Source organism: Orussus abietinus, unplaced genomic scaffold (genome assembly GCF_000612105.2).
Source record: "Orussus abietinus isolate OABI.00-Male unplaced genomic scaffold, Oabi_2.0 scaffold33, whole genome shotgun sequence".
Classification (NCBI taxonomy): Eukaryota; Metazoa; Arthropoda; class Insecta; order Hymenoptera; family Orussidae; genus Orussus; species Orussus abietinus.
In genome coordinates, this window is record NW_019394294.1 from 718,554 (window position 1) to 740,172 (window position 21,619).

The 21,619-nt window shown below is 43.0% G+C and overlaps 5 protein-coding genes across 7 annotated transcripts; 3 read left to right on the plus strand and 2 right to left on the minus strand.

The window, feature by feature from the left end:
* The first annotated feature begins 339 nt into the window (after nt 1-339).
* LOC105695659 (sin3 histone deacetylase corepressor complex component SDS3) lies at nt 340-2,527 on the plus strand. Of its 2 annotated transcripts, XM_012417431.2 has the most exons (9): nt 340-660; nt 842-905; nt 997-1,110; nt 1,236-1,437; nt 1,506-1,686; nt 1,744-1,861; nt 1,952-2,036; nt 2,162-2,339; nt 2,412-2,527. In XM_012417431.2, the coding sequence occupies exons 1-8, from the start codon at nt 537-539 to the stop codon at nt 2,255-2,257; spliced, it is 984 nt and encodes a 327-aa protein (XP_012272854.1). In that variant the 5' UTR covers nt 340-536; the 3' UTR covers nt 2,258-2,339; nt 2,412-2,527. The 2 variants fall into 2 exon arrangements, with proteins under 2 accessions (XP_012272854.1, XP_012272855.1); XM_012417432.1 differs by lacking the exon at nt 2,412-2,527 and having other exon boundaries at nt 1,506-1,656; nt 2,162-2,303.
* On the minus strand, nt 2,285-3,469 carry LOC105695660 (E3 ubiquitin-protein ligase MARCH3-like). The gene is made up of 2 exons (XM_012417433.2): nt 3,221-3,469; nt 2,285-2,818 (listed from the first exon to the last, which is right to left on the minus strand). The coding sequence occupies exons 1-2, from the start codon at nt 3,467-3,469 to the stop codon at nt 2,318-2,320; spliced, it is 750 nt and encodes a 249-aa protein (XP_012272856.2). The 3' UTR covers nt 2,285-2,317.
* Nucleotides 3,470-3,808: 339 nt separating this feature from the next.
* Nucleotides 3,809-5,489, minus strand: LOC105695475 (INO80 complex subunit E). 2 transcript variants are annotated; one of them, XM_012417022.1, is made up of 6 exons: nt 5,367-5,489; nt 4,829-4,985; nt 4,574-4,755; nt 4,378-4,504; nt 4,126-4,298; nt 3,809-4,030 (listed from the first exon to the last, which is right to left on the minus strand). In XM_012417022.1, exons 2-6 carry the CDS (start codon nt 4,970-4,972, stop codon nt 3,946-3,948), a joined length of 711 nt encoding a protein of 236 aa, XP_012272445.1. In that variant the 5' UTR covers nt 4,973-4,985; nt 5,367-5,489; the 3' UTR covers nt 3,809-3,945. The 2 variants fall into 2 exon arrangements, with proteins under 2 accessions (XP_012272445.1, XP_012272446.1); XM_012417023.1 differs by having other exon boundaries at nt 3,946-4,030; nt 5,254-5,371.
* A 1,723-nt stretch (nt 5,490-7,212) lies between these two features.
* Nucleotides 7,213-19,324, plus strand: LOC105695718 (eIF-2-alpha kinase activator GCN1). The gene is made up of 13 exons (XM_012417548.2): nt 7,213-7,281; nt 7,361-7,463; nt 7,916-8,111; nt 8,186-8,528; nt 8,638-12,451; nt 12,531-14,016; nt 14,125-14,761; nt 14,843-15,187; nt 15,269-15,462; nt 15,568-15,779; nt 15,872-16,125; nt 16,202-16,423; nt 16,494-19,324. Exons 1-13 carry the CDS (start codon nt 7,267-7,269, stop codon nt 16,620-16,622), a joined length of 7,950 nt encoding a protein of 2,649 aa, XP_012272971.1. The 5' UTR covers nt 7,213-7,266; the 3' UTR covers nt 16,623-19,324.
* Nucleotides 19,325-19,533: 209 nt separating this feature from the next.
* LOC105695719 (malectin) lies at nt 19,534-21,350 on the plus strand. The gene is made up of 4 exons (XM_012417550.2): nt 19,534-20,201; nt 20,276-20,458; nt 20,532-20,589; nt 20,662-21,350. The coding sequence occupies exons 1-4, from the start codon at nt 19,824-19,826 to the stop codon at nt 20,868-20,870; spliced, it is 828 nt and encodes a 275-aa protein (XP_012272973.1). The 5' UTR covers nt 19,534-19,823; the 3' UTR covers nt 20,871-21,350.
* Nucleotides 21,351-21,619: the final 269 nt, after the last annotated feature.

The following is a 21,619-nucleotide window of genomic DNA, read 5'->3' on the forward strand; positions in this document are numbered from 1 at the left end:
GGCTAAAAGCATACAAAATTTAATTTTACTAGCCTCAATAGCATATCTCACCTATCGTGAATCAATGAAGCCCGATGAAGCATTAACACTTTTCGTTATTTGGGAATATGATTTATTTACAAATGACGTATATCAGTTCTTGCAAAAGTGGCGCCATTTTGAATACCAGCGCTCCCATTGGATGTAACGGACACTTGAGATGCCTTCGCAAGAAGAATTCTGATTGGTCGATTACAAAAATCCCACTAGCCTGCGACCAATAGAAATTCGTTTCGCAATACCAACGATGACGACGTTACTAAAGTGAAATGATTCACCTGAGGGATATCTATAGAAGATTGTTTAAGGCTGGTAGCGAAAGTATTTGCGGTCTTGTTGTGTTTAACCTTACTTTTGACAGAGTAGTCTGTAGACAATGTAGGTTCTCCGTTGATTTTACGATTTATCTGTGAGGAGCGATGTGACGACCGATCGGTAAAATGAATTATAGACTGTATATTTTAAATAATTGGGGAAGTTAAGTGCGATAGTTCATCATGTCGTATCAAGACTCTCCGTTCTCCGCTGTTTACGGTCAGGACGATTACGAAATCGACGAGGATAATGATGAATATATGGACGAGGATCGCGATGCAGAGGACCAGGATGAAAGTGACGAAGGTATTTCTACATGTAATTTTGTTTTGTACAACACCGTCTTTGAGGTATACTCCAAGACATAATTGTAATAGCTTCGGTCATTTTCCTAAACAATTTTAGGCTGGGTATTATACTTCATTGACTGAAATGGCATAAATATTTAATAAACAAATATTCTTCTCACGTACATATGTTTTTACAGATACCGAAGAAGCTAGCGAGACTGATATGGGAAAGTCTGAGGAGTATACAGAGATAAAAGAGCAGTGAGTTTTAATTTTTAATTGACGCTATTTTAAGTACTACTTATTCATTATATGCTAACAGAATTATTTGACTGTCATAACATTCTTTAAGGGTGTATCAAGACAAACTTGCAAGTTTGAAGAAGCAACTACAGCAATTAAAAGATGGCACTCATCCAGAATACAATCGCAAGTTGAAACGTTTAGAAGCTCAATACAAAGAAAGGTATGTAACGATTAATTCATTAAATTTAATTGAAAAGTGAACAAAATGGGATTTCTGAAAGAGGATTGGTAAAAATAAATAATTATTAGTGCCTTGTCAGTTATGATTTTATAATGTATTTGTAGGTTGAGGTTAAATATAATATATCGTGACTATCTCACAGAATGGGTAGAAAGGGATTACATATTAGAGAAAAAGGCAGCAGTTAAGGAGTTTGAAGAGAAGAAAATAGACCTGAAGGAGAATCTATTAACCGACATGGAGGAAAAGCGCAAGATGATCGAATCGGATCGTCATACAATGGAATTGACTGGAGACTCAATGGAGGTATGTTGAAAATACATGATTTCTCGAATGATTTTTTTTTGTATTAACCGATACAATATCATTATTAGGTAAAACCCGTAATGACGAGAAAATTACGCCGGCGGCCCAATGATCCTGTACCAGAAAAAGTGGAAAAGCGCAGGAAACCACCGCCAGCTCAATTGAATTACCTTTTGGACGAGAAGGAAATCGAAAGCGACTTGAAGGCGATCAGTCGTGGTAAAGTACTCACAGCCGTTCGAAAACCAGGTATTTCTTGAAAGCAATGACCAGTTATGTACGATAATAATAGCTTTTCGATTGTAGTGGTGATACCGCATTACAATACAGTAAACCTCCCGAGTCAGCATATAACTCCTCCAGTGGACGTTCCTACTGTCGAGACAAAAATCGAAGATGGTAAACTTCTCTACGAAAGGAGATGGTACGTAAAGGCTAAAATATCCATTACTCAAATTATACGAACATCAAGCAATAGAAACAAAGTGAATTAAACAAGACAAATGTGTTACAGGTTTCATCGTGGTCAGTCCGTCTACGTCGAAGGGAAAGACTTGTCCAGATTTGCTGCAAATATATCAGCCATTGGGACCGAAGCTGTAAGTAAGATTTGTAATCTGCAAATATTGGTCTTACAAATGTCTGTATTCAACACGGTGTATTACACACCTCTCCTGCCTTGGATTATATTAATTTAATCCAAACCTCGATCTTTCGTTCGCAGATCTGGGTGAAGAAAGTCTCGGATGGGAGCAAGGTCCGAATATACACGTCGCAGCTGAGTCGCGGAAAGATCTCTATAAAGCGAAGAGCATCGTAAGAGTCTGTCATCGATCCATTACTGACACATGGCATATCTCGTTGGGCACTTCAAGCTTGGTCACCGATGTACACACACTTCGGTAGGACGACGTGCTACCTCGGTGGCGTTCACCGGCAGCGTGACTTTGACCATGCTCGTCTTCTGCCACCAGTAAAACCAAACCCTCTCGTGATACTGGATGGCCATGTACATCCAGACAAAGTAAGAGAATATGAGGAGAGTCATCATCGCCAGTAGGGAGTAAGTGGTCCACCTTGCAGGCGGGAAATTGTCGTAATTGTTCATGGAGTAAAAATCAGCTGCGACGACGCATATGTAGGAGCAACCCATGGTCACCGGCGTGACGATGATGCACCTGAGCAGATCTATGCGTACGCTGCGCACGAAGAGTTGGTGCTCCCGCTGGCTCAGACAAAACCATATCATGATGGATTGCAGTGCGTGATAACGTGGGGTGCGTTGCACTTGGAAGAGGTGTCCACAAAGCTCGCAGCTGTTCCTGTTGCTCTCCTCGAGCCAGCGTTCCAGGCACTTCAGATGAATGGCTCCCATCGTTCCCTGGAAAAAAGACACCGATGATAAGGACAGGATGAACCGAACACTGGTCCCTCGTTTTCCCCCCAACCTCATTTTTTTTTATTTGTACAAAATATCTCCTTAAGGAACTTTATGAACTTTTTCTTGTCGATCAATTGGGAAATCGTTTTTGATTCTTTTAAGAGATCGGTCCGGAGGAGGTTGCTAATGGATGTCTTGTGTACAAGGTGAAATTGTACTGGTGACCTCCATGCTAGTGTAAATTTATTAATCGTACACCTTAATTTTATTGAATGTTGTTATATTGGGAAGAAAATAAAGAAAATGATATTCAGTGGTGATAGAAGTGGAGAGTGAAAAACTTGAGTCATTTATGTTCTCGAAGTACGGTACTGCAGATATTAGAGGTTAAAAATTGCTGACCTTACATCTGCATGGATATATGATCGGATAACGTTGACCGGAGTCGTAACAAATGCGACAACGTGGTTCTTCGGGGTCGGAATTACTGCTGAGTCTTGTGACCTTGCACGTACGTGTCGGTGTTGGAATTTCGGTGCTTTTGCGTTTCGAGCTTGGCCTCGATGACTTGTTCTCGAGTTCCAAATCTAGGACGACCTTGTTTACGATTCTCTCCAAAGTACTGACAGTGGAATCGGACTCACTGATCATGTTATCGAGTTTATGAAATTTTGAGTCTCGTCGAATGTCACAGTCGTAGTTGGATACATTGTCCGACTCGTTGACATATATTTTAATAATTACGAGAATTGTCAAGGGATACCGTCGGAATTGACGTTTTCACGACAAATCATTTCATTCTAGATAATGATAGTTCAAAACGCTGTATTCAGCTTCATAAGGTGATCATTTCGACGAGTTTATATTACCACCATGTTTTCAGAAACAAAACTTAAGTAGATGTAGTCAGATAAGTTCAGGATTCAGGTTGAATGTCATTGCCAACTTGGGATGACACAGCACTGGACGGAGGGAAAAGTGACTGCCGTATGCTTTATATACACGTATATAAAAATTTGTATTATGATATTATGGATACAGTTAAATTAAGCGTGCTAAGCTGTGTTAACGAAATGGAGGATCGTGTACAACTTATGTCTAAGTAGTAAACTATAAACGAACATTAGTCACTCCGCCATCATGTCAACACTGAGGCAGTCCTCGCCCATGTTACTTGGCGAGGTCTCCAGTTCTCCAACTTCATTGGATTCACTAAAAAGGCAGAGATTTCCGTTAGTGTTAACCTATTGATTATTAGCAGTGTCATTAGTTTTACCTCTTACTAATTTTCACATTGTTGCAATTACCTATCTAACGATGGGTCATTACTGAACATTTCAGTTGGGACTGTGGGTGGTGCTTTTTCAGGCACCAATTCCAGGTACGTCTGGCGAGACTCTAAATGTCTCTCCACCTCTTCAGGAGTCATGTGTCCATCCGACATCAGGGACATTGGCATCACACTATTAGAAGATTGCACCTGTTACGAAAAGAACAAGCGATAAAATAAATAACATGTTATGAATGAGAAATTTATCCTTGAGTAGAATCTTATTTACCGATGGAGCACTTTGCGCTTTTGGCACTTTCGGTGTTGATCTTTTCTTCTTGTTCATGCCAAGAGGCTTCATCATTGTTGTTGAATGGTGGGAGGAATGGTTATTAACACTCATTTCCACCTTCCGTCTAAAAAATTTCATAGTACATATGCAGAAATATACATTAACTGCAAATGCACACTGAAAAAAAAATTACCTCTTAGTGGTCTCTATTCGTGACATTTCATCATCAGATGATTCAGTTTCATCGCTTTCACTAAACGAAGCATCGACCTTCTCATATTGCAGTAATCGATCAAGTAAAAAGCTTTTGTCTCTATTTACTTTAAGGAGTTTCCTTTGTGTCGACCGCAATGCTTCTTGAAAACACTCATTTTCCTAAAGTTATAAGTAATAATTTGCTTAAAATGATTAAATGGCGATGTTACATTTAAATTTTAATCGTGCATACATAAATGAGAAATTTAAGTTTCCGTTTGAGATTGCGGTACTGTTCTTTATAGTTTGGTGCCTCTTCTTCAGGGCTTTCTTCATCATCCTCCTCTGCATCTGCATTGTTGTTTGCGATGGACCGGCAATACCATCCTTCCAACATTGATCATCTGTAACTAAAATCATAGAGGAATTACTGCAAATTCTTCATAAACAAACCTTAAGAATGAAAATAATTCAAAACCATTCTTTAATACCTTCGATGTCATTCTCTGTGAAGTTTGAGTCGCATTAAATTTGATATACTAAATGAAATTGCTATTTTGCATTGAACAATAAAATTTGTTGACTACAAACCAAAGTGTGAGAAAGCCCAGAAAAGTAATCAAACCTTAGGAGTTACATTTTTATAGAAATTGGAATTAAAACTGATGTAGAGGTTACCTTCGTGTACACACGATCTACGTCCGTGATAACGAATATGGGAGCATGATATCACACTTGCGCAAAGGGTAAAGAAAATTAATCGTAAAATTAAACTCCCCCCGAGAACTTACTTGTTTCCCCAGAAATATCTTCTGGACGTCGCAAAAGTTTGCGGTGATTGATTATTATGAAGATAAATAAGCTGTTTGTGAGTGGCTTCCATTCCGCATTTCTTTATCGATTCTCCAATAACTTCAAGTCGTTGCGAATTCAACAGGAAGTGGAGAATCCCGAGCTTGTTTCTCAGAGGGCGAGCGTTGCATTTTACGTGCTGTGACAACCAATAGGCATGCGCCTTCTTTTTACGCGATCCTTAGGATCTAACGGAAATAAGCTTTCCATTCGTCTAGATACCTGTTTTTCCGTTGTACCAGTATCATGTAAGTTAAAATATCGGATTAAACACTAATTTTATACTCTATATGTTAAAATGTAATTGTATTTTCTCGATTACACTACATACAATATACTAATCGCAGAAATGAGTTGAATTCCTGAGTTGGGTCGCCATTAAGGGTAAGTGCGTAAGCCGCCAGGATTCTCCACCGAGGGCAGCACAGAATTCGATGTACGACCCTGCCCGTGAGCAATTTTCCAACTCATCTCTGCTACTCATCTTTGTTCTTTACCAGAGATGAGTTGGGAGATTGCTCACGGGCAGGGTCGGAATCGCAGTCTGTGCTGCCCTCTGATTTCGTACGTTAGCTTTCACCGTTTTTTGCCTCCAAGGGCAGCGCAACGAATTTCTGGTAGGGGCTCGCGCACTCGCGATGGCGGTGCCATCTACCAGTCATTGTTGGCGGCTCACGTACCCGTGACGGTAATACCATGGGGCAGTTGACGGTGGTGGCTTACCTACGCTTATCGACACTGCTCGCTTTTGATGGTAAGGGAAGAACATTCGTGGCGGCCACTTTGACTTTACCCTGCACTTACCTTATTTATTTTATCCGCAAATGATACAGGCAAAACTACAACACGGGTGCTCGAGAGTTGAGTTATACTTTATATACAATTTTTATAAGCTACGGAAATTAATAAAAAAATAATTAATGTTTCCTAGGGAACACATAAAACCTAGATGGAAGGAGATACCCAAAAACATAGCTTGACGTAGTCGGTATGATATCAGGTGTAACGTACGTGTCGCAAGTTCAAATTCTGAAGGAAGCGAAGGGTGGGTACGGTTTTTCACGCAAATTTCTTTCCTCACGTTTTACAGTTCATAGCAATCGCACAAAATACATTGCAGTTATGTAATATTTGATTATGGGTTCAGCTTTTCATTATCCGTTTCACTGTCCCTAAGGTGATTTTAATGATTAATGTGAAATTAATTAAAATCGTACCGTAAGATAACAGTATCAATCATTCTTATCGTTAATATTATTATTTAGTTGCCCATGTTGCTACCGTTATCTTATTCATTGCAAAAATTTTAATTATAATCATCATTTTGAGAATGAGCTCGGAAATTAAAAATGTCTAGAACAATGTGTTCCCTAGGAAACATTAATTATTTTTTTATTCATTTCCGTAGCTTATAAAAAATGTATATAAAGTATATAACTCAACTCTCGTGCACCCACGTGGTTGTTTTGCCTGTATCATTTGTGAATAAAATAAATAAGGTAAATGAAGGGTAAAGTCAAAGAGCACTGTCGGTAAGCGTAGGTAAGCCATCACCGTCAACTGCCGCATGGTATCACCATCACGAGTACGTGAGCCGCCAACGGAGACTGGTAGATGGCACCGCTATCGCGATTGCGCGAGCCCCTACCAGAAATTCATTGTTCCGCTCTTGGGGGCAAAAAACTATGAAAGCTAACGTACGAAACCAGAGGGCAGCACAGGATGCGATCGCGCGACCCTGCCCGTGAGCAATCTCCCAACTTATCTCTGCTCTTTACTACTCTTTGCACAAACCAATGAGAGCGACAGTGCGCGAACTTCTCCGGTTTTTCACGAAATATGGCGGATGCTGAGGTAAGTCTGTCACGTGGAATCTTGATAAATATGATTTAGCCGACGAAATAACGGGTTTCATTTAAAATTCTGTTCGCAGCTGTCTAAAGCTTTGAAGGACCTTCCGAACCGTGTCCAGACCGCCAGCAAGAAGGAGCGACGGGAAATTCTGCAGAATGTTATCGACGTGTTGTCAAACCCTGGTAAGACAGCAATGAATTTATTTCTCATATGTACTCGTATTTTGATATTGTAACATAAAACCGGTGGATTGATTTCTCTAAATTAAGTACGGATTAACAATAATGCTTCGAAGGATGGTACTTTTGATATATTGCGTGAAATAATCCACCTACAGTGCAATATCATTTTATACATTGGTATAACAATACATATGTAACAGTATTTAACATATTATTAGTGATTAGAATTTAATTTACAGTTTGATACTGTGAACATTTAAATCGCTTCTGATTTGACATTAAAAACGTTTTTGGAGTAATGTCAAATTATATTGAAATGCAATAAAAAAAATGGATGTTCTTTGTGAACGTGCTGCTGAAGAGTGGATATTGCCTTTTTAATTATTTGCTGTTAATATGATATTTGAGAGAAATATTTTTATCTTGCACAAAAGAAGTATATGGTATTTTAGGTATTAATGAGAAGATCATCGGAGGAATATGCAAAGTTGTATCGATCACTTTGCATCGGTACAAGGATACCGCGTCGCAGTCATATATTAAGAACTTGATCATAGCTCTGCTGAAAAATCAACCAGATGCAACAGTGAAGCATATGACAAATGCCGTAACGGAGCAAGCAGTATGGCACAAAAATTTAGTACCAACGTGAGTGCAGTTGTGCTATATTTGTTGCGTGGATTCATTTGGATTCCTTTTTCCAAATTTATTCATTTTTTCAGCTACAGTACTGCAGCAACAGCCTATACTGCATTGAAGTGGTCAACTCTGATTATCCTTTATGGGATAAATAAGGGATCAGAGGCGACTCAATCGGAATTGCCGAAGTTGATAGAAGCCCAGGCCAACCTAAGTGCAGCAGCAATAGCATCTGGGAACAAGAAGTTGCGTGATAAAGTCTACTCTTTATTAAAGCACCAATGGACAGTTGTAGAGGGTCTGGAAGACAAATACGCAGATATGCTGACAAAGATGGAAGCCGGCAATGGTGTCATTGTTCTTACCAGCCTGTTGATAAAACATTTAGTTGCCACAGACAAGTGTGCACAAGTAGAAAAACTTAAAGTAAATGTCAATGATTAAACTCACGACTCTTCATTTTAGAATAATTATTTCTACAATGGTTGGGTGAATTTAATATTATATTGCACTCTTTAATATTTTTTATTTACAGGATGGAATACTGGAGTCTTTCATAAAAGTGACTATCAGTTGTAAGAAGAAACCTGAGCTGTATGTCGTTGATGCAGCAGTACCACTACTTCGTCGAGTTTCTCATGATGATTTCAAATCACATTTGCTGCCAGCCTTACAGAAAGCAATGCTGAGGAATCCTGAGATAATCATCGAGTCAGTAGGGCATATTCTCAGTGGATTAATGCTTGATTTGAGTCGCTACAGTCAAGAAATAAGCAAAGGATTGTTCGCTAATCTGCACTCCAAGGAAGACCTTGTGCGAGATGAGTCGGCAGATGCTTGTCGTCGACTAGCGCTACAGTGTTCGGATACTTCTGCCATCGAGGACCTGTTAGCAGCCCTGTTTGCGGTGTTTCATGGCTCTGAGGGAAAACTCACAGTAGCCACTCATAAAATTTCTGTACTGCAGGCTGCTGGAAACCTTAGTCGCAATGGAGCATTTGGCAGCAGTGTCCAAAGATTGGCAGAAGTGGCTTGCGATCATTTTATCAAAGTTCTTGAGACAGAAGTCCATGAAAAGACCCTGATCCATGCCTTGGAAATGATGGCTCTTTGGTGTGAAAAGTTTGCCAATGAGGTACCAAAGAATGTAGTTGAGGCTTTCAAGAAAGGGATGGCAGCAAAAACCTCGACAGCAGGAGTGCGGACTGCATATATCAAGCTTTTCTTCTCTGCTCCGATAGCCTCGCACTCTAATACAGTAGCTCCTATTCTGAGTCAAGCTATAACAAGAGCAGCGCAGCAATGTATCCAACCAGCAGCAGTCACTGAAGGATTAGTAGCATCATATTTACTGCTGAAATTAGTCCTCGCAGGTCGAGTAGAGAATGACAAACAGAGTGTCTTATGGAGTACTATTGATGAGCAGATCTTCTTCTCCGAAAAGTTCCTTTCCACCTGTGGCGACGATACCCTGTATCACTTAATGCAACTATGTGAGAAACTCATCTCAGAATTTGCAGATCGACTGAACGAGAAAGCTATGAATGGTGTTAATCGTGCAATTGTGTATTGTGCTAACGCCCCGAAATCGGCAACACGTAGACGGTGTTTCCCCCTGATAAAAAAAGTTCTATCGGACCTCAGTACCTATGAACCAGCCGAAGCTCTCCTGATAGAATTCAACAAGTTTCTTAATAATGCTAAATTTAAAGCAGACTCTGAAAAGGAAGTTAAGGATGACTCACCAGCTAATGAAGTTTGTGGTCGATCATTAGCCGACGGTCTGTTGGCGATCTGTTCTGGTTCCTTCCTTTTCGAATTGCCAACGATGCAGATGACTAGAGATGCTTTGATCCCAGCGCACCATCCTGTGATTTTAAAGGCGGTTCCAAATCTTTGGTTAAAGATTGTTAAGAATTTTGGTCTGACGCCTAAAGAGTTCCTTAGAAAATTCGGAAGTGAGGTTAGGCGAGTTTTAATTCAAGGATATAAGCCGATACCGTCTTATGAAAATGCTTTAGCTAGAGTTGTATCTCTTGCGCCGGATGTAATTCTTCCATCACTGGTGTCTAATGTTACTAACAAGCTGGACGATCCTGAGATCTTGAAAGTTACTAAGGACGAATACTTCACTTACTTAACACCGGAAGGTGAACTTTACGATAAAAGTGTAATATCCAGTAGCGATGAAAATGAGATTTTGAATGCCATGAACATGAAGAGGGAGAGCAAGGCATACTCTTTTAAAGAACAACTAGAAGAACTCCAACTGCGCAGGGAACTTTACGAGAAGAGAAAACGAGAAGGCAAGATAAAGGAGCCAAAGTTAACTCCGAAGCAGGAAGAAGCACTCAAGGCTCAGACCGCGAAGGAGAACGCGATCAGAAAAAGATTGACTGAATTCAATTCCAAAATCGTCGATGCAGTGTCCTTAGTGAACGCGGCTGCGCGTGGAAATCGCACCGATTTATCGTTGTACTTGAAGGATCTACTTCCACCGATCCTAAAAGGTCTAGGCTCTCCTTTAGCTGCTCACATCATGGCAGAACTATATGTATCTCTCAGACAGATAGTGAAGATCACCAATGACACCATCCTCGGTAATTTGGTAGCCCATGTGACTCTTCGACAATTACAACCACAGTGTGACGTAGACGCAGTATGGGAGGAAGAGCCCTTGGATAAAGCTGTGAAGAGAGCCTTGAATCTTATTCATTTGCATACAGTTAAGCAGAAGCAGCTCTTTTCAGCCCCAGCATTCTGTTATGTCTTCCCGTTTATAAAAAAAACGTTAATGACCTGCAAAGATGACAGTATGATCACTCAAGGACTGCAGGTTATACAGGACCATGCTAAGCAACGAGCAGATAATTCTGATCCAAGGGATCTGAGACATCCTCGACTTTTGCCCAGAAAACAGATGTTTGATTTGTTGATAGAGCTGATGACCACCACTGCGGGAAGAGTGCAGTCTCATGCAGTGGCCACTTTGCTAGATGTTGCAGAATCTGGTAGTGGAGCAGCAGGTGCTGCGATGGCCACCAATGACGAAATAGATTCCTTAACCGGAGCTCTGCAGAATTCTTTACCTGCTGTGCGAGACGCTGCCTTGAGAGGACTGACTGTCATTCATTCTGCATTCCCATCTGAAAAGGAAGACTACGATCAGCTTCTTCGACTGACTCGTAGGATCTGGATCGCCAAGTTCGATGTCTGTGAAGAGAATAAGGAGATGGCACAGAAGCTGTGGGACTCTGCAGGTCTGGTGGCTAATGCAGAGATTCTTTGCGATGAACTTATAAATGATATTGCTCATCCAGTTGAGCCAATACAGCAGGCTGCTGCGTGTGCTCTTGCACAGCTGTTAACGGAGGACCCTAAGTTAATGCCATCGATATTGGATCGCTTGTTGCAGCTTTACACAGATAAACTGGTTATGATACCACCAAAGCTGAATGATTTCGGCAGAGTGGTAGAGCAACCCATCGATACCTGGGGACCTCGAAGAGGGGTAGCTTTGGCGTTAGCTCAGCTAGCTCCTCTTCTCACGTCTGACACGATTTTCAAACTAGTGCAGTTCTTTGTGTCCACTGGACTTGGTGATAGGAATCCAGCTGTTCGAACGGAAATGCTGACAGCTGCTGTAGCTGCTGTCGATCTTCACGGAAAGGCGAACATAACTTCTTTGCTCCCAGTCTTTGAGGATTTCATGGACAAGGCACCTAAAATTGGAAGCTTTGATTCCATTAAGCAGTCTGTGGTGATTCTTATGGGATCCTTGGCAAGGCATCTCGATAAAGATGATCCCAGAATCAAACCTATCGTAATGAGACTGATTGCAGCTCTGTCGACACCTTCGCAGCAAGTGCAGGAAGCTGTGGCTAATTGTCTACCACATCTAGTGTCCTCTATTAAGGAAGATGCTCCTAGGATCGTTGACAATCTGATGGACCAACTTTTGAAGTCTGATAAATATGGTGAACGTAAAGGTGCAGCCTACGGGCTAGCTGGACTTATCAAGGGAATGGGTATCCTCGCTTTGAAACAGCTCGACATAATGACTACTCTTACTAATGCTATTCAGGATAAGAAGAATTACAGACATCGCGAAGGAGCACTCTTTGCTTTTGAGATGCTTTGTATGATGTTGGGAAGACTCTTTGAGCCGTACATCGTTCATGTGTTGCCACATTTACTTCTATGTTTCGGTGACTCTAATCAGTACGTCAGAGCTGCTACCGATGATACTGCCAGAGTTGTTATGAGTAAACTCTCGGCTCATGGCGTTAAGCTTGTCTTACCTAGTTTGCTGGCAGCATTGGAAGAGGATTCATGGAGGACAAAGACAGGTAAATGTTATGAAATTATATAAAATGTAAGGTTATAATTTCCTCAATGGGATGATGTATAAATTTCGCTTTTCTTCAGGATCGGTTGAACTTTTGGGAGCCATGGCATACTGTGCTCCAAAGCAACTAAGCAGCTGTCTTCCTAGCATTGTGCCGAAACTCATCGAAGTGCTCAGTGACTCTCACACAAAAGTTCAAGAGGCAGGGGCGGAGGCCCTGAAGGTCATCGGTAGTGTTATTCGAAATCCTGAAATTCAAGCAATTGTGCCGGTTCTTCTGAAAGCTCTTCAAGATCCATCGCGTAAAACAGCCACCTGCCTGCAGACACTCCTCGACACTCAGTTTGTTCATTTTATAGACGCACCATCTCTTGCTCTGATCATGCCAGTGGTTCAACGAGCTTTCATGGATCGTTCCACAGAAACCAGGAAAATGGCCGCACAAATTATTGGAAACATGTACTCCTTAACTGATCAGAAGGATTTAACGCCATATTTACCAACCATCATTCCAGGCTTGAAGACAAGTTTGTTAGATCCGGTACCTGAAGTTCGCAGTGTATCAGCTCGAGCCCTTGGAGCCATGGTTCGGGGCATGGGAGAATCCAGTTTCGAAGACTTACTTCCATGGCTGATGCAGACTTTAACATCAGAAACTAGTAGTGTCGACAGATCAGGTGCAGCCCAAGGTCTCTCCGAAGTTGTTCGAGGACTAGGTGTGGAGAAATTACACAAGCTCATGCCGGAGATCATAAGTACTGCTGAAAGAACGGACATAGCTCCTCACGTTAAGGATGGATACATCATGATGTTCATATACATGCCAAGTGCATTTACTACGGAGTTTACTCCTTATATCGGACAGATAATTAATCCGATTTTGAAAGCTTTGGCTGATGAGAACGAATATGTTAGAGAGACTGCTCTGAGAGCTGGTCAGAGAATTGTAACCCTCTACGCTGACTCAGCGATTATGCTGTTATTGCCAGAACTGGAGAAGGGGCTGTTCGATGACAACTGGCGTATCAGGTATTCTTCGGTGCAACTATTAGGTGATCTACTTTATAGGATATCTGGAGTTTCCGGCAAGATGTCCACGGAGACTGCCAGCGAAGATGACAATTTTGGCACTGAACAGTCTCATTATGCGATCATTAACGCTCTAGGAGCTGAAAGAAGGAACAGAGTGTTAGCTGGATTGTACATGGGACGGTCCGATGTTGCTCTCATGGTCAGACAAGCAGCGCTTCATGTTTGGAAAGTTGTGGTGACGAATACACCGAGAACCCTACGTGAGATCTTACCAACCTTGTTCAGTCTGTTGTTGGGATGTCTGGCAAGCACGAGTTTTGACAAGAGACAGGTGGCTGCCAGAACATTGGGTGATTTAGTCAGAAAATTAGGAGAGCGAGTTCTACCGGAGATTATTCCCATTTTGGAGAGGGGTCTTCAGAGCGAACAGGCTGACCAACGACAGGGTGTATGCATCGGACTGTCTGAAATTATGGCCAGCACTAGCAAGGATATGGTCCTCACGTTTGTTAATAGCCTTGTTCCTACCGTAAGGTATGATATCTTTAGTACTATTCGAATGTTTAAGAGATTTATTACTTTTTGATATCTCGAAAATTCAAAATAAAATATAATTACACATTATAATGTTAATACATTTAGGAAAGCTCTCTGCGATCCACTGCCAGAAGTCAGGCAAGCTGCAGCGAAGACCTTCGACAGTTTACACTCGACAGTGGGAGTTCGTGCTCTCGATGACATCCTTCCAGCGATGCTGACTCAATTAAATTCTCCAGATCAAGCAGAGGCTGAAAACACTCTGGATGGTCTACGCCAAGTGATGACAATCAAGTCTCGAGTCGTTCTCCCCTACTTGGTACCCCAATTGACATCACCACCTGTCAACACGAAAGCCTTGTCGATCTTGGCTAGCGTAGCTGGCGACGCTTTGACAAGGTTCCTACATAAGATATTACCAGCTCTGCTGACTGCTCTCTCCAGTGCCCAAGGTACAGCGAATGAGGTTCAAGAGCTGGAATACTGTCAGGCAGTAATTTTATCTGTCACCGATGAGGTCGGTGTCAGGACTGTCATGGATCAGCTGATGGACGCCACAAGATCCGAAGATGTGTCAAGGCGACGTAGTGCTGCTACTCTGTTGTGTACATTCTGTCGTGACACCAGGGCTGATTATAGCCAGTATATTCCTCAATTACTCCGAGGACTGATTCATCTGTTCACCGATGATGACAAAGATGTCCTGCAGATGAGCTGGGAGGCTTTGACAGCTGTTACGAAGGTAGGACGTCTATAAAATTATGTGATTAACTGTGGAACGTTTATAGGCCCTTGCCATTTCTCATCGTCTTTGCTTTTCCAGACCTTGGGTTCGGACCAGCAAATAGCTCATGTTCAAGACATCCGTCAAGCTGTACGCTTCGCTGTGTCGGATCTGAAGGGACAAGAACTGCTTCCTGGATTCTGTTTACCAAAAGGGATTACCCCGATATTGCCCATCTTCAGGGAAGCCATTTTAACTGGCATGCCGGAAGCAAAAGAACAGGCTGCCCAAGGACTCGGGGAAGTCATTCGTCTCACCAGTGCCAGTGCTCTGCAGCCAAGCGTGGTTCATATTACTGGACCACTTATTCGTATTTTAGGAGATCGTTTTAATTGGAGCGTGAAGGCTGCTGTTCTGGAAACCCTTGCAATTCTGTTAGGAAAGGTGAGAAATTACTTTGCCTCAAAGTATCTATTTCACTTATCCCTGAAATACGCATCACGATTTTTAATTTATTTTTGGCAGGTCGGAGTAATGTTGAAGCAGTTCTTGCCACAGCTTCAGACCACTTTCTTGAAAGCACTCAATGACAGCAATCGACAGGTCAGACTGAAAGCTGCTTATGCGCTGAGCAATCTCATCGTTATCCACACTCGTGCTGACCCCCTCTTTGCGGAACTGCACACCGGTATCAAGACTTCCGATGATCCTGCAATCAGGTGACACAATTGATTTAGCTTTTCCACGCGATTGATCTTTCTATAAGCATCAATATTTAGTGGAACTATAAATACGTAGACCAAACGGCAAATTTATCTTCTTAGAGAGACGATGTTGCAAGCTCTTCGAGGTGTACTTACACCTGCTGGAGACAAGATGACCGAACCGATGAGAAGACAAGTCTTTGCCACGTTGAGTGGGATGCTTGTTTACCCGGAAGACGTCACCAGAAATGCAGCAGCCGGCTGTTATGGCGCCATTCTAAAATGGTTAACCCCTGAACAACTTGCCACGGCGTTCAACGATCATTTGTTGTGTAAGTTCACCCAAGAGTTACCACGTTCAATTTTATTTTAACCTGTAATAAAATTGAATCTTATTATTACAAACCATTTACCGAATTGTCAGGTAACGACGTGAACGCCGACTGGATCTTGAGGCACGGTCGATCCGCTGCGCTCTTCGTCGCGCTGAAGGAGGCACCGGAAACGGTCTACACCAACAAGGAAAAGGATCGAGTTTGCAAAGTGATCCTCTCCTATTTAGCCGCCGATAAGGTTCAAATAGCCATGAACGGCGTGCGCGTCTGTGGATACCTGTTCCAGTATCTTATGAACGAGGGACAGCCGATTCCTCAGCAGATCCTAACGCCATTTGTCAGGGTAAATAATTGCTTGGATCATTTTCCTGCACTTTGCTCCGTCCTCTTCATAGCTACATCTCGAGTTTCCTCCGCAGTCGATGAACCACAGCAGCAACGACGTTAAGCAACTCCTGGCCAGGGTGTGCATCCACTTGGCGAGGAACATCTCGTCGGAGAAGATGTCTCCGGAGCTTCTGAAATCGCTGTTGCCGATGCTGGTCAACGGCACGAAGGAGAAGAACGGCTACGTCAAGGCGAACAGCGAGCTCGCCCTCATTGCCGTGTTGAGGCTAAAGCAAGGAGACGAGGAACACCAGGTACTTGAACACGTTTCGTTTAGAAATGCGCGTATTTTCGATGAATTTGAACTAATTATATGATCCTCAGCGTTGCATGGCACTGCTGGACGTAGGGGCGAAGGAGTCCCTCTCGGACGTGGTGAGCAAGGTGCTACGCAAGGTCCTCTCGCAGCCCGAGGGTAAAATAGAAGAGCTGGACGACACGTTACTCACGTGAGAGACATTGCCCTTCCCGGGGCTTACCAATCGCCATTCCCATCCCCGTATCCACCGTCGGGTCGCACGTTGTTCTCCGCCCGGTTCCTCGTCTAGCTGTCGCTCCCTCGCCAACGCGGCTGGATCGGCGATCGCTCGCCTTCTAGGGCGCCCTAACGTCAATTCGGAGTATACTCCGCCGATGATCCTAAAACTGCTCAAGCTCAGGCGCCCCGAATTTCGCGGCCGATGCAGACGCCGCTCCGGAGTCCTCTCTTCTTCCAGTCTTCCCTCTTGGAGCCTTACAGAGGATTTCCAGGAGTTAAACTCAAGGAACTCCAGGGAAGCGCCGATCGACCAGTCATTGATCCGCGATGGCCACTGGAGGCACCTTCTTCAAGATGTTTTCTATAATTTAAAGAGGTGTCCTGGAAACACCCATGATTCGGAGTCTGAGACGACTGCTTGCCGCGAAGAGATGCCAAAAGTGGTCGATGGATATTCCTGGAGGTTTTGGTGTTACCCTGGGATTCGTCCTCGGCGATGGTCCCAGAGGAGCCTGAAAGGCCGAAGGATTCTCGGATTAGCGTGCCGTTCTCTTCGGTCGCGGGGAGATTGTTGTTTTCTAGTCGGAATTAACCGGCCGTGCCGCCGGAAAGGTCCTCCCGATTCTTGGAATGTTGATCGTATCAATCGAACGGGCCAGAGGTCGCGAATGTTCGCCAGGTCGACCCCCGCCTCGTCGCCTTGCCGTCGTGCTCCGTGTCGGACGTGGACAGCGCTCGTCGACACGTTGTCCCCTAGTTGTACACATCGGTATATAGTTTATATTTTAGAAATCGATTATAGGAGTCGTTGAGTCGACGCCTCGCGGTACCTTGGCGAAAGGTCAGCTGATAGGATTCGGGTCTTCTGGTGAAGAGGGTGCTATTTTTACTGCCCCTTGACGACATCAAAGGGAGAGGCTCGATTGAAAAGTCTAAACTAATCGAGTGGTGTTGTGAACTAGGATTTTTTAGAGCAATTGCGCGGGATTTGCCGAGGCGTCCAGTACACGTGCGAGGGGCCTCCTCTGCTGCAAAGTTCAATTTCGACGGTACGACGCTTTAAGAACGGTTCCAGGTGGTTCCACCGGGCTACGGCGACGTGAAATTATACTTTAATGTCAACTTGAGGTTTTCTATTCTGGTTAAATCTCTAGGAGGCTTTGTGTATGTACTTGCGACCCGGCAAATCATGGGTAGTTGGTCTTGGCGTGCGCCACTTCCGAGCCGGCTCATCAAAGAGGACATCGTCGCCTCTGTCGAGGAGCGACGAGCTGCGAGTTTTATCCTTGTACGCGTTCTTTTGTACTCGTCATCCTTTTTATATGATCGTTGCCGCGTCCTTCCATTTTGTACACGTTGCGCGATTGCGGTGTTCGACTCCATTACGTCGTTTTAGGGTGGACGAGTCGTTTAGAGAAAGTTTTTGCCGGGTATCAAAGGGGTGCCATGTCGACATGTGGAGGCCCCCGAAAGAGAGGCCTTCATGTACCTCGTTTTTTCTTATACTTTTTGGAAAAGAGGAGGACAAGGGACGGAATCTCGAGGTGGCGGTTCGACTTTTGTACTGTATATTTCCCTTCATTCTGGTGTCGGTTGAATATTAATAACTGTTGTGCAGACTCGACGCTTCAGGCTGCGTCTGAATTCTGTCCCATGGAAGAGGAAAGGGGAGGGCCGAGAGCACTACGGCCTGGAAGTGCGCATCGGTGTACTTTACATGGAAAATGGACAAAAAAAGAGAGAGAGAGAAGAAACAGGCGGAATGTCCTGCGACCTAGCCCTATCTCCTGCCGTTCCTATCCCCGCAAAGCCCCGGGACTGCAAAGAGCATGCATATTGGGTCGTACACGCAAGAAAGGTTAAGCTTTATTTTATTGTTATCCGGCAAGAAAGATGGCGAGCGAGGGAGAGAGCCGATGTCCTGGTTTTTATGCGATCCTACGCCGCGAGTTTGGACCACTTATGACTGCGTTTTAAACCTTTTCATTTGTAAGAAAAACGCCTCGTTGAGGCCTTCGCGAACGAAGATCGGTCTTCTCTTGTTGGTTCTCGAGTCTTCGTCTTCTTATAAATTATATGCATCGAGACTATGAAAGAAAAAAAAGAGAACAAAAATTGTACACATTACACCGTACTTAATTTTTACAGTTTGTTACAAAAGTCCCTTAAAGGGAATCGTGGTACAAGCTCGCGGCGTCCAGTGATATGTATAATTCCTTTTCGCATTATGAATTACATGATTAATTGTTAAGAAGTCGATTGGAGAGCTGCGCCGATGCACGGATGCATCCGAGGGGGACGTTTTTCGGGAATGAACTCGTGGAACTTCGAACGCGGGGAAATCCGTGTAAGAATTTTTAGTTTTACTTCTACTTGATCGGGCATAACGGTGTCGGAAGGGCGGCGGCTTTATTTCTCACGATGTAGGCTTTCAAATGCTTTTCAGGGATACGATTATTTATTTGTCCGATCGTGTCCGGGCATTGCGAACATTTTTACGGGAAAACGCAGACAGGTCGGCACGGCGTTCCAATCACAATTGTTTAAGTTTCAATTTCTATTAACAGACCTGTTTCTACAAACATTAATTTATCACATCTTTGTAACAAATTTAGGTTTGTTATGTATGAATCGAGATATGTGATATGATTAACGTATAAAGAATGATGCTCTGGAAGATTGTCTTGATTTTCTACTCCATATGCGGGAAGAATTTAAGTTTTGCCGCTGCCTTGGGAAGCCGAGAGGTATTTCTTTCTCTTTCTTTTTCTCTCTTGGCGGGCACTGATGGCATCTAGCGGTGACAGCCATAACCACTTCGGTAGTAACTTCGCCGGCTCTTGGTAGATGGCGCTGATCAATTCCGATCTGGCAACCCTGTTTTTGTATACGTGTTCATTGCTCCGGAAGCCAGTGGCAGTAGTGCTAATATTCAAAATCGTTGCAATTGGGACACGCTTCGTATCTTTGATCTTGAACGCGAGGAAGTTTGTGGTGCAAATGATAACAATCGGCGTCGAACGTGGTTCTGGGATTTTTATATGGCTCGCGGTATGACGCGAAATCTAGGTTAACCTAAAATCCATTCTAGCCTTACTCGGGCACCCATTCATATGGTGCGAGTTATGAAATTGTTACGTCTCAGGAAGAGCTGAAGCTTTCACCAGTTGAATGAAATGTATCCCGCCAGGACGCACGGAGTTCGACGGAAATTTAATCTCCTGATTTTCTCGGCGACTTTTCTCAGCGCTTTCGTCCCGCGAGCGAATTGCCTCGAAGTTATTTACGCTATTAATGCCGGCGGTGAAGCGCACACCGATAGCTATGGCATCACGTATGTTAGAGACCCCCTCTTGATGAGTAAGGTAGGAACAGCTTCGGATTATGGAAAACAACTGATAATCGGTCGTGTGAACGCCATGGATCAGATATTATACCAGACCGAGCGTTATCACCACAGTACGTTTAGCTATGAAATACCGATCAGTGAGGATGGGGATTACGTCATGATTTTGAAATTCTGTGAGGTTTACTTCAACTCACCGAACATGAAGGTATTACTGCTCTTAATTTAAGAAATATCTGAATTTTTAGTAACGGATAGTACTAATTTGCTCGTTATATTTAGGTATTTGACGTCGTTTTAAATGGAGATCATACAGTCGTTACCGACCTAGATATTTTCGAGAGGGTTGGTAGGGGCATTGCGCACGACGAATACATTCCATTCAAAGTACAAAGGGGCAAGTTGATATACAATGATGAAGAGTCGGATATACTTGGCGGTAAAATCCGAGTAGAATTTATAAAGGTATGTTTACTTTCTCCACGGACTGTGGAAATAGCATATCTGATAAACGGTTAACGTATTTTATAATTATCAGGGTTATCGGGATAATCCAAAGATAAATGCCATTGCTGTAATCAAGGGAAAACTGGAGGGTATGTAACGAACTTGATGGTAAAATAACCGAAGTGGAGTCGTTTAACGTTAATCGATAAATTTAATTTTAGATGTTCCTCAACTTGAACCGATACCTCATGAAGCGGAAGAATATCACGGCATGCAAGAGGATGAAGAGGAATCCATCGTAAGGAATAGGCACACAAGTGGTCCTCGCACGCCAGATCCTTATTCCATGGACGATTCGTCGGTCATGTTGCCAGTTTTTATAGCAATCGGTGCTTTCATACCTCTACTGTTTTGCCTGTGCAAGCTGTAACCAAACGAGGAGAGGACCTTGCCAAAAGAAACCTTGCATACTTAATAACATGTACATTACACCTAGCACAATATCTGACTTCGATCGAATCTAACTCGCGAGAGAAAGACTTTACCATAATTTGCGATAAAGTAGCGATATAGTAGGACTATTTTAAATTATTCTAATAGGTCATAATAATATTTAATATTTATTTTCTAGATTTTATAAATCACCCAGCAGGCAGAGTTAATGGTTTGGTAGGATCGTCACATGAGTTAACATCCCCTGAATAGACCTCTAGATATCGTTAATGGGAAATAATTTATGAGTGTTATCAAAGTGGTTTGCATCGTATTATCTATTTTATGGGCGTTTACTATCGCGTCTCCTAAGTGAATGTGTATATTTGCGTTCTATGGAGCGGTGTAGAGTGCAGCAATCATTTGAACCAGGCTCGAACAGTCACTATCGTGAATAAAGCTGTTATGAATTGTTCAATTTTCACGGTATTGTCAGATTTATTCTGACCCGTTAGGCACCTCCAACGGTAAATGTTGCAAACGATCCTGATAATTGTCGTGCCATTAATATCATTAACGGTATCGTCGCGCACCGTAAGATACTTTCGACAGAGCGGATGGTCCAGCTCCTACGAAGATGATGTAGGTGGTCGGATTTACATTACCGGTTTGGGAAATTAATTTTTGTGTTGCTTTTCTTTTTTTTTTCGCTACCAGTCCCAAGAACAAGGATCTCGTACACTTCTG

What these genes read in the sequence shown, in the direction of transcription:
- LOC105695659 (XM_012417431.2), top strand. Translation starts at nt 537, where the DNA reads ATGTCGTATCAAGACTCTCCGTTCTCCGCTGTTTACGGTCAGGACGAT. An exon ending in TGACTGGAGACTCAATGGAG is followed by an intron (nt 1,438 to 1,505) that starts GTATGTTGAAAA and finishes TATCATTATTAG; the next exon opens with GTAAAACCCGTAATGACGAG. An exon ending in CAGCCATTGGGACCGAAGCT is followed by an intron (nt 2,037 to 2,161) that starts GTAAGTAAGATT and finishes TTTCGTTCGCAG; the next exon opens with ATCTGGGTGAAGAAAGTCTC.
- LOC105695660 (XM_012417433.2), bottom strand. Translation starts at nt 3,469, where the DNA reads ATGATCAGTGAGTCCGATTCCACTGTCAGTACTTTGGAGAGAATCGTA. An exon ending in TATATCCATGCAGATGTAAG is followed by an intron (nt 2,819 to 3,220) that starts GTCAGCAATTTT and finishes TCTTTTTTCCAG; the next exon opens with GGAACGATGGGAGCCATTCA.
- LOC105695475 (XM_012417022.1), bottom strand. Translation starts at nt 4,972, where the DNA reads ATGTTGGAAGGATGGTATTGCCGGTCCATCGCAAACAACAATGCAGAT. An exon ending in CGAATAGAGACCACTAAGAG is followed by an intron (nt 4,505 to 4,573) that starts GTAATTTTTTTT and finishes GAAATTTTTTAG; the next exon opens with ACGGAAGGTGGAAATGAGTG. An exon ending in AAGCGCAAAGTGCTCCATCG is followed by an intron (nt 4,299 to 4,377) that starts GTAAATAAGATT and finishes TTTTCGTAACAG; the next exon opens with GTGCAATCTTCTAATAGTGT.
- LOC105695718 (XM_012417548.2), top strand. An exon ending in CACAAGTAGAAAAACTTAAA is followed by an intron (nt 8,529 to 8,637) that starts GTAAATGTCAAT and finishes TTTTATTTACAG; the next exon opens with GATGGAATACTGGAGTCTTT. An exon ending in GTTCAACGATCATTTGTTGT is followed by an intron (nt 15,780 to 15,871) that starts GTAAGTTCACCC and finishes CCGAATTGTCAG; the next exon opens with GTAACGACGTGAACGCCGAC.
- LOC105695719 (XM_012417550.2), top strand. Translation starts at nt 19,824, where the DNA reads ATGTATCCCGCCAGGACGCACGGAGTTCGACGGAAATTTAATCTCCTG. An exon ending in TCCGAGTAGAATTTATAAAG is followed by an intron (nt 20,459 to 20,531) that starts GTATGTTTACTT and finishes TATAATTATCAG; the next exon opens with GGTTATCGGGATAATCCAAA. An exon ending in AATCAAGGGAAAACTGGAGG is followed by an intron (nt 20,590 to 20,661) that starts GTATGTAACGAA and finishes ATTTAATTTTAG; the next exon opens with ATGTTCCTCAACTTGAACCG.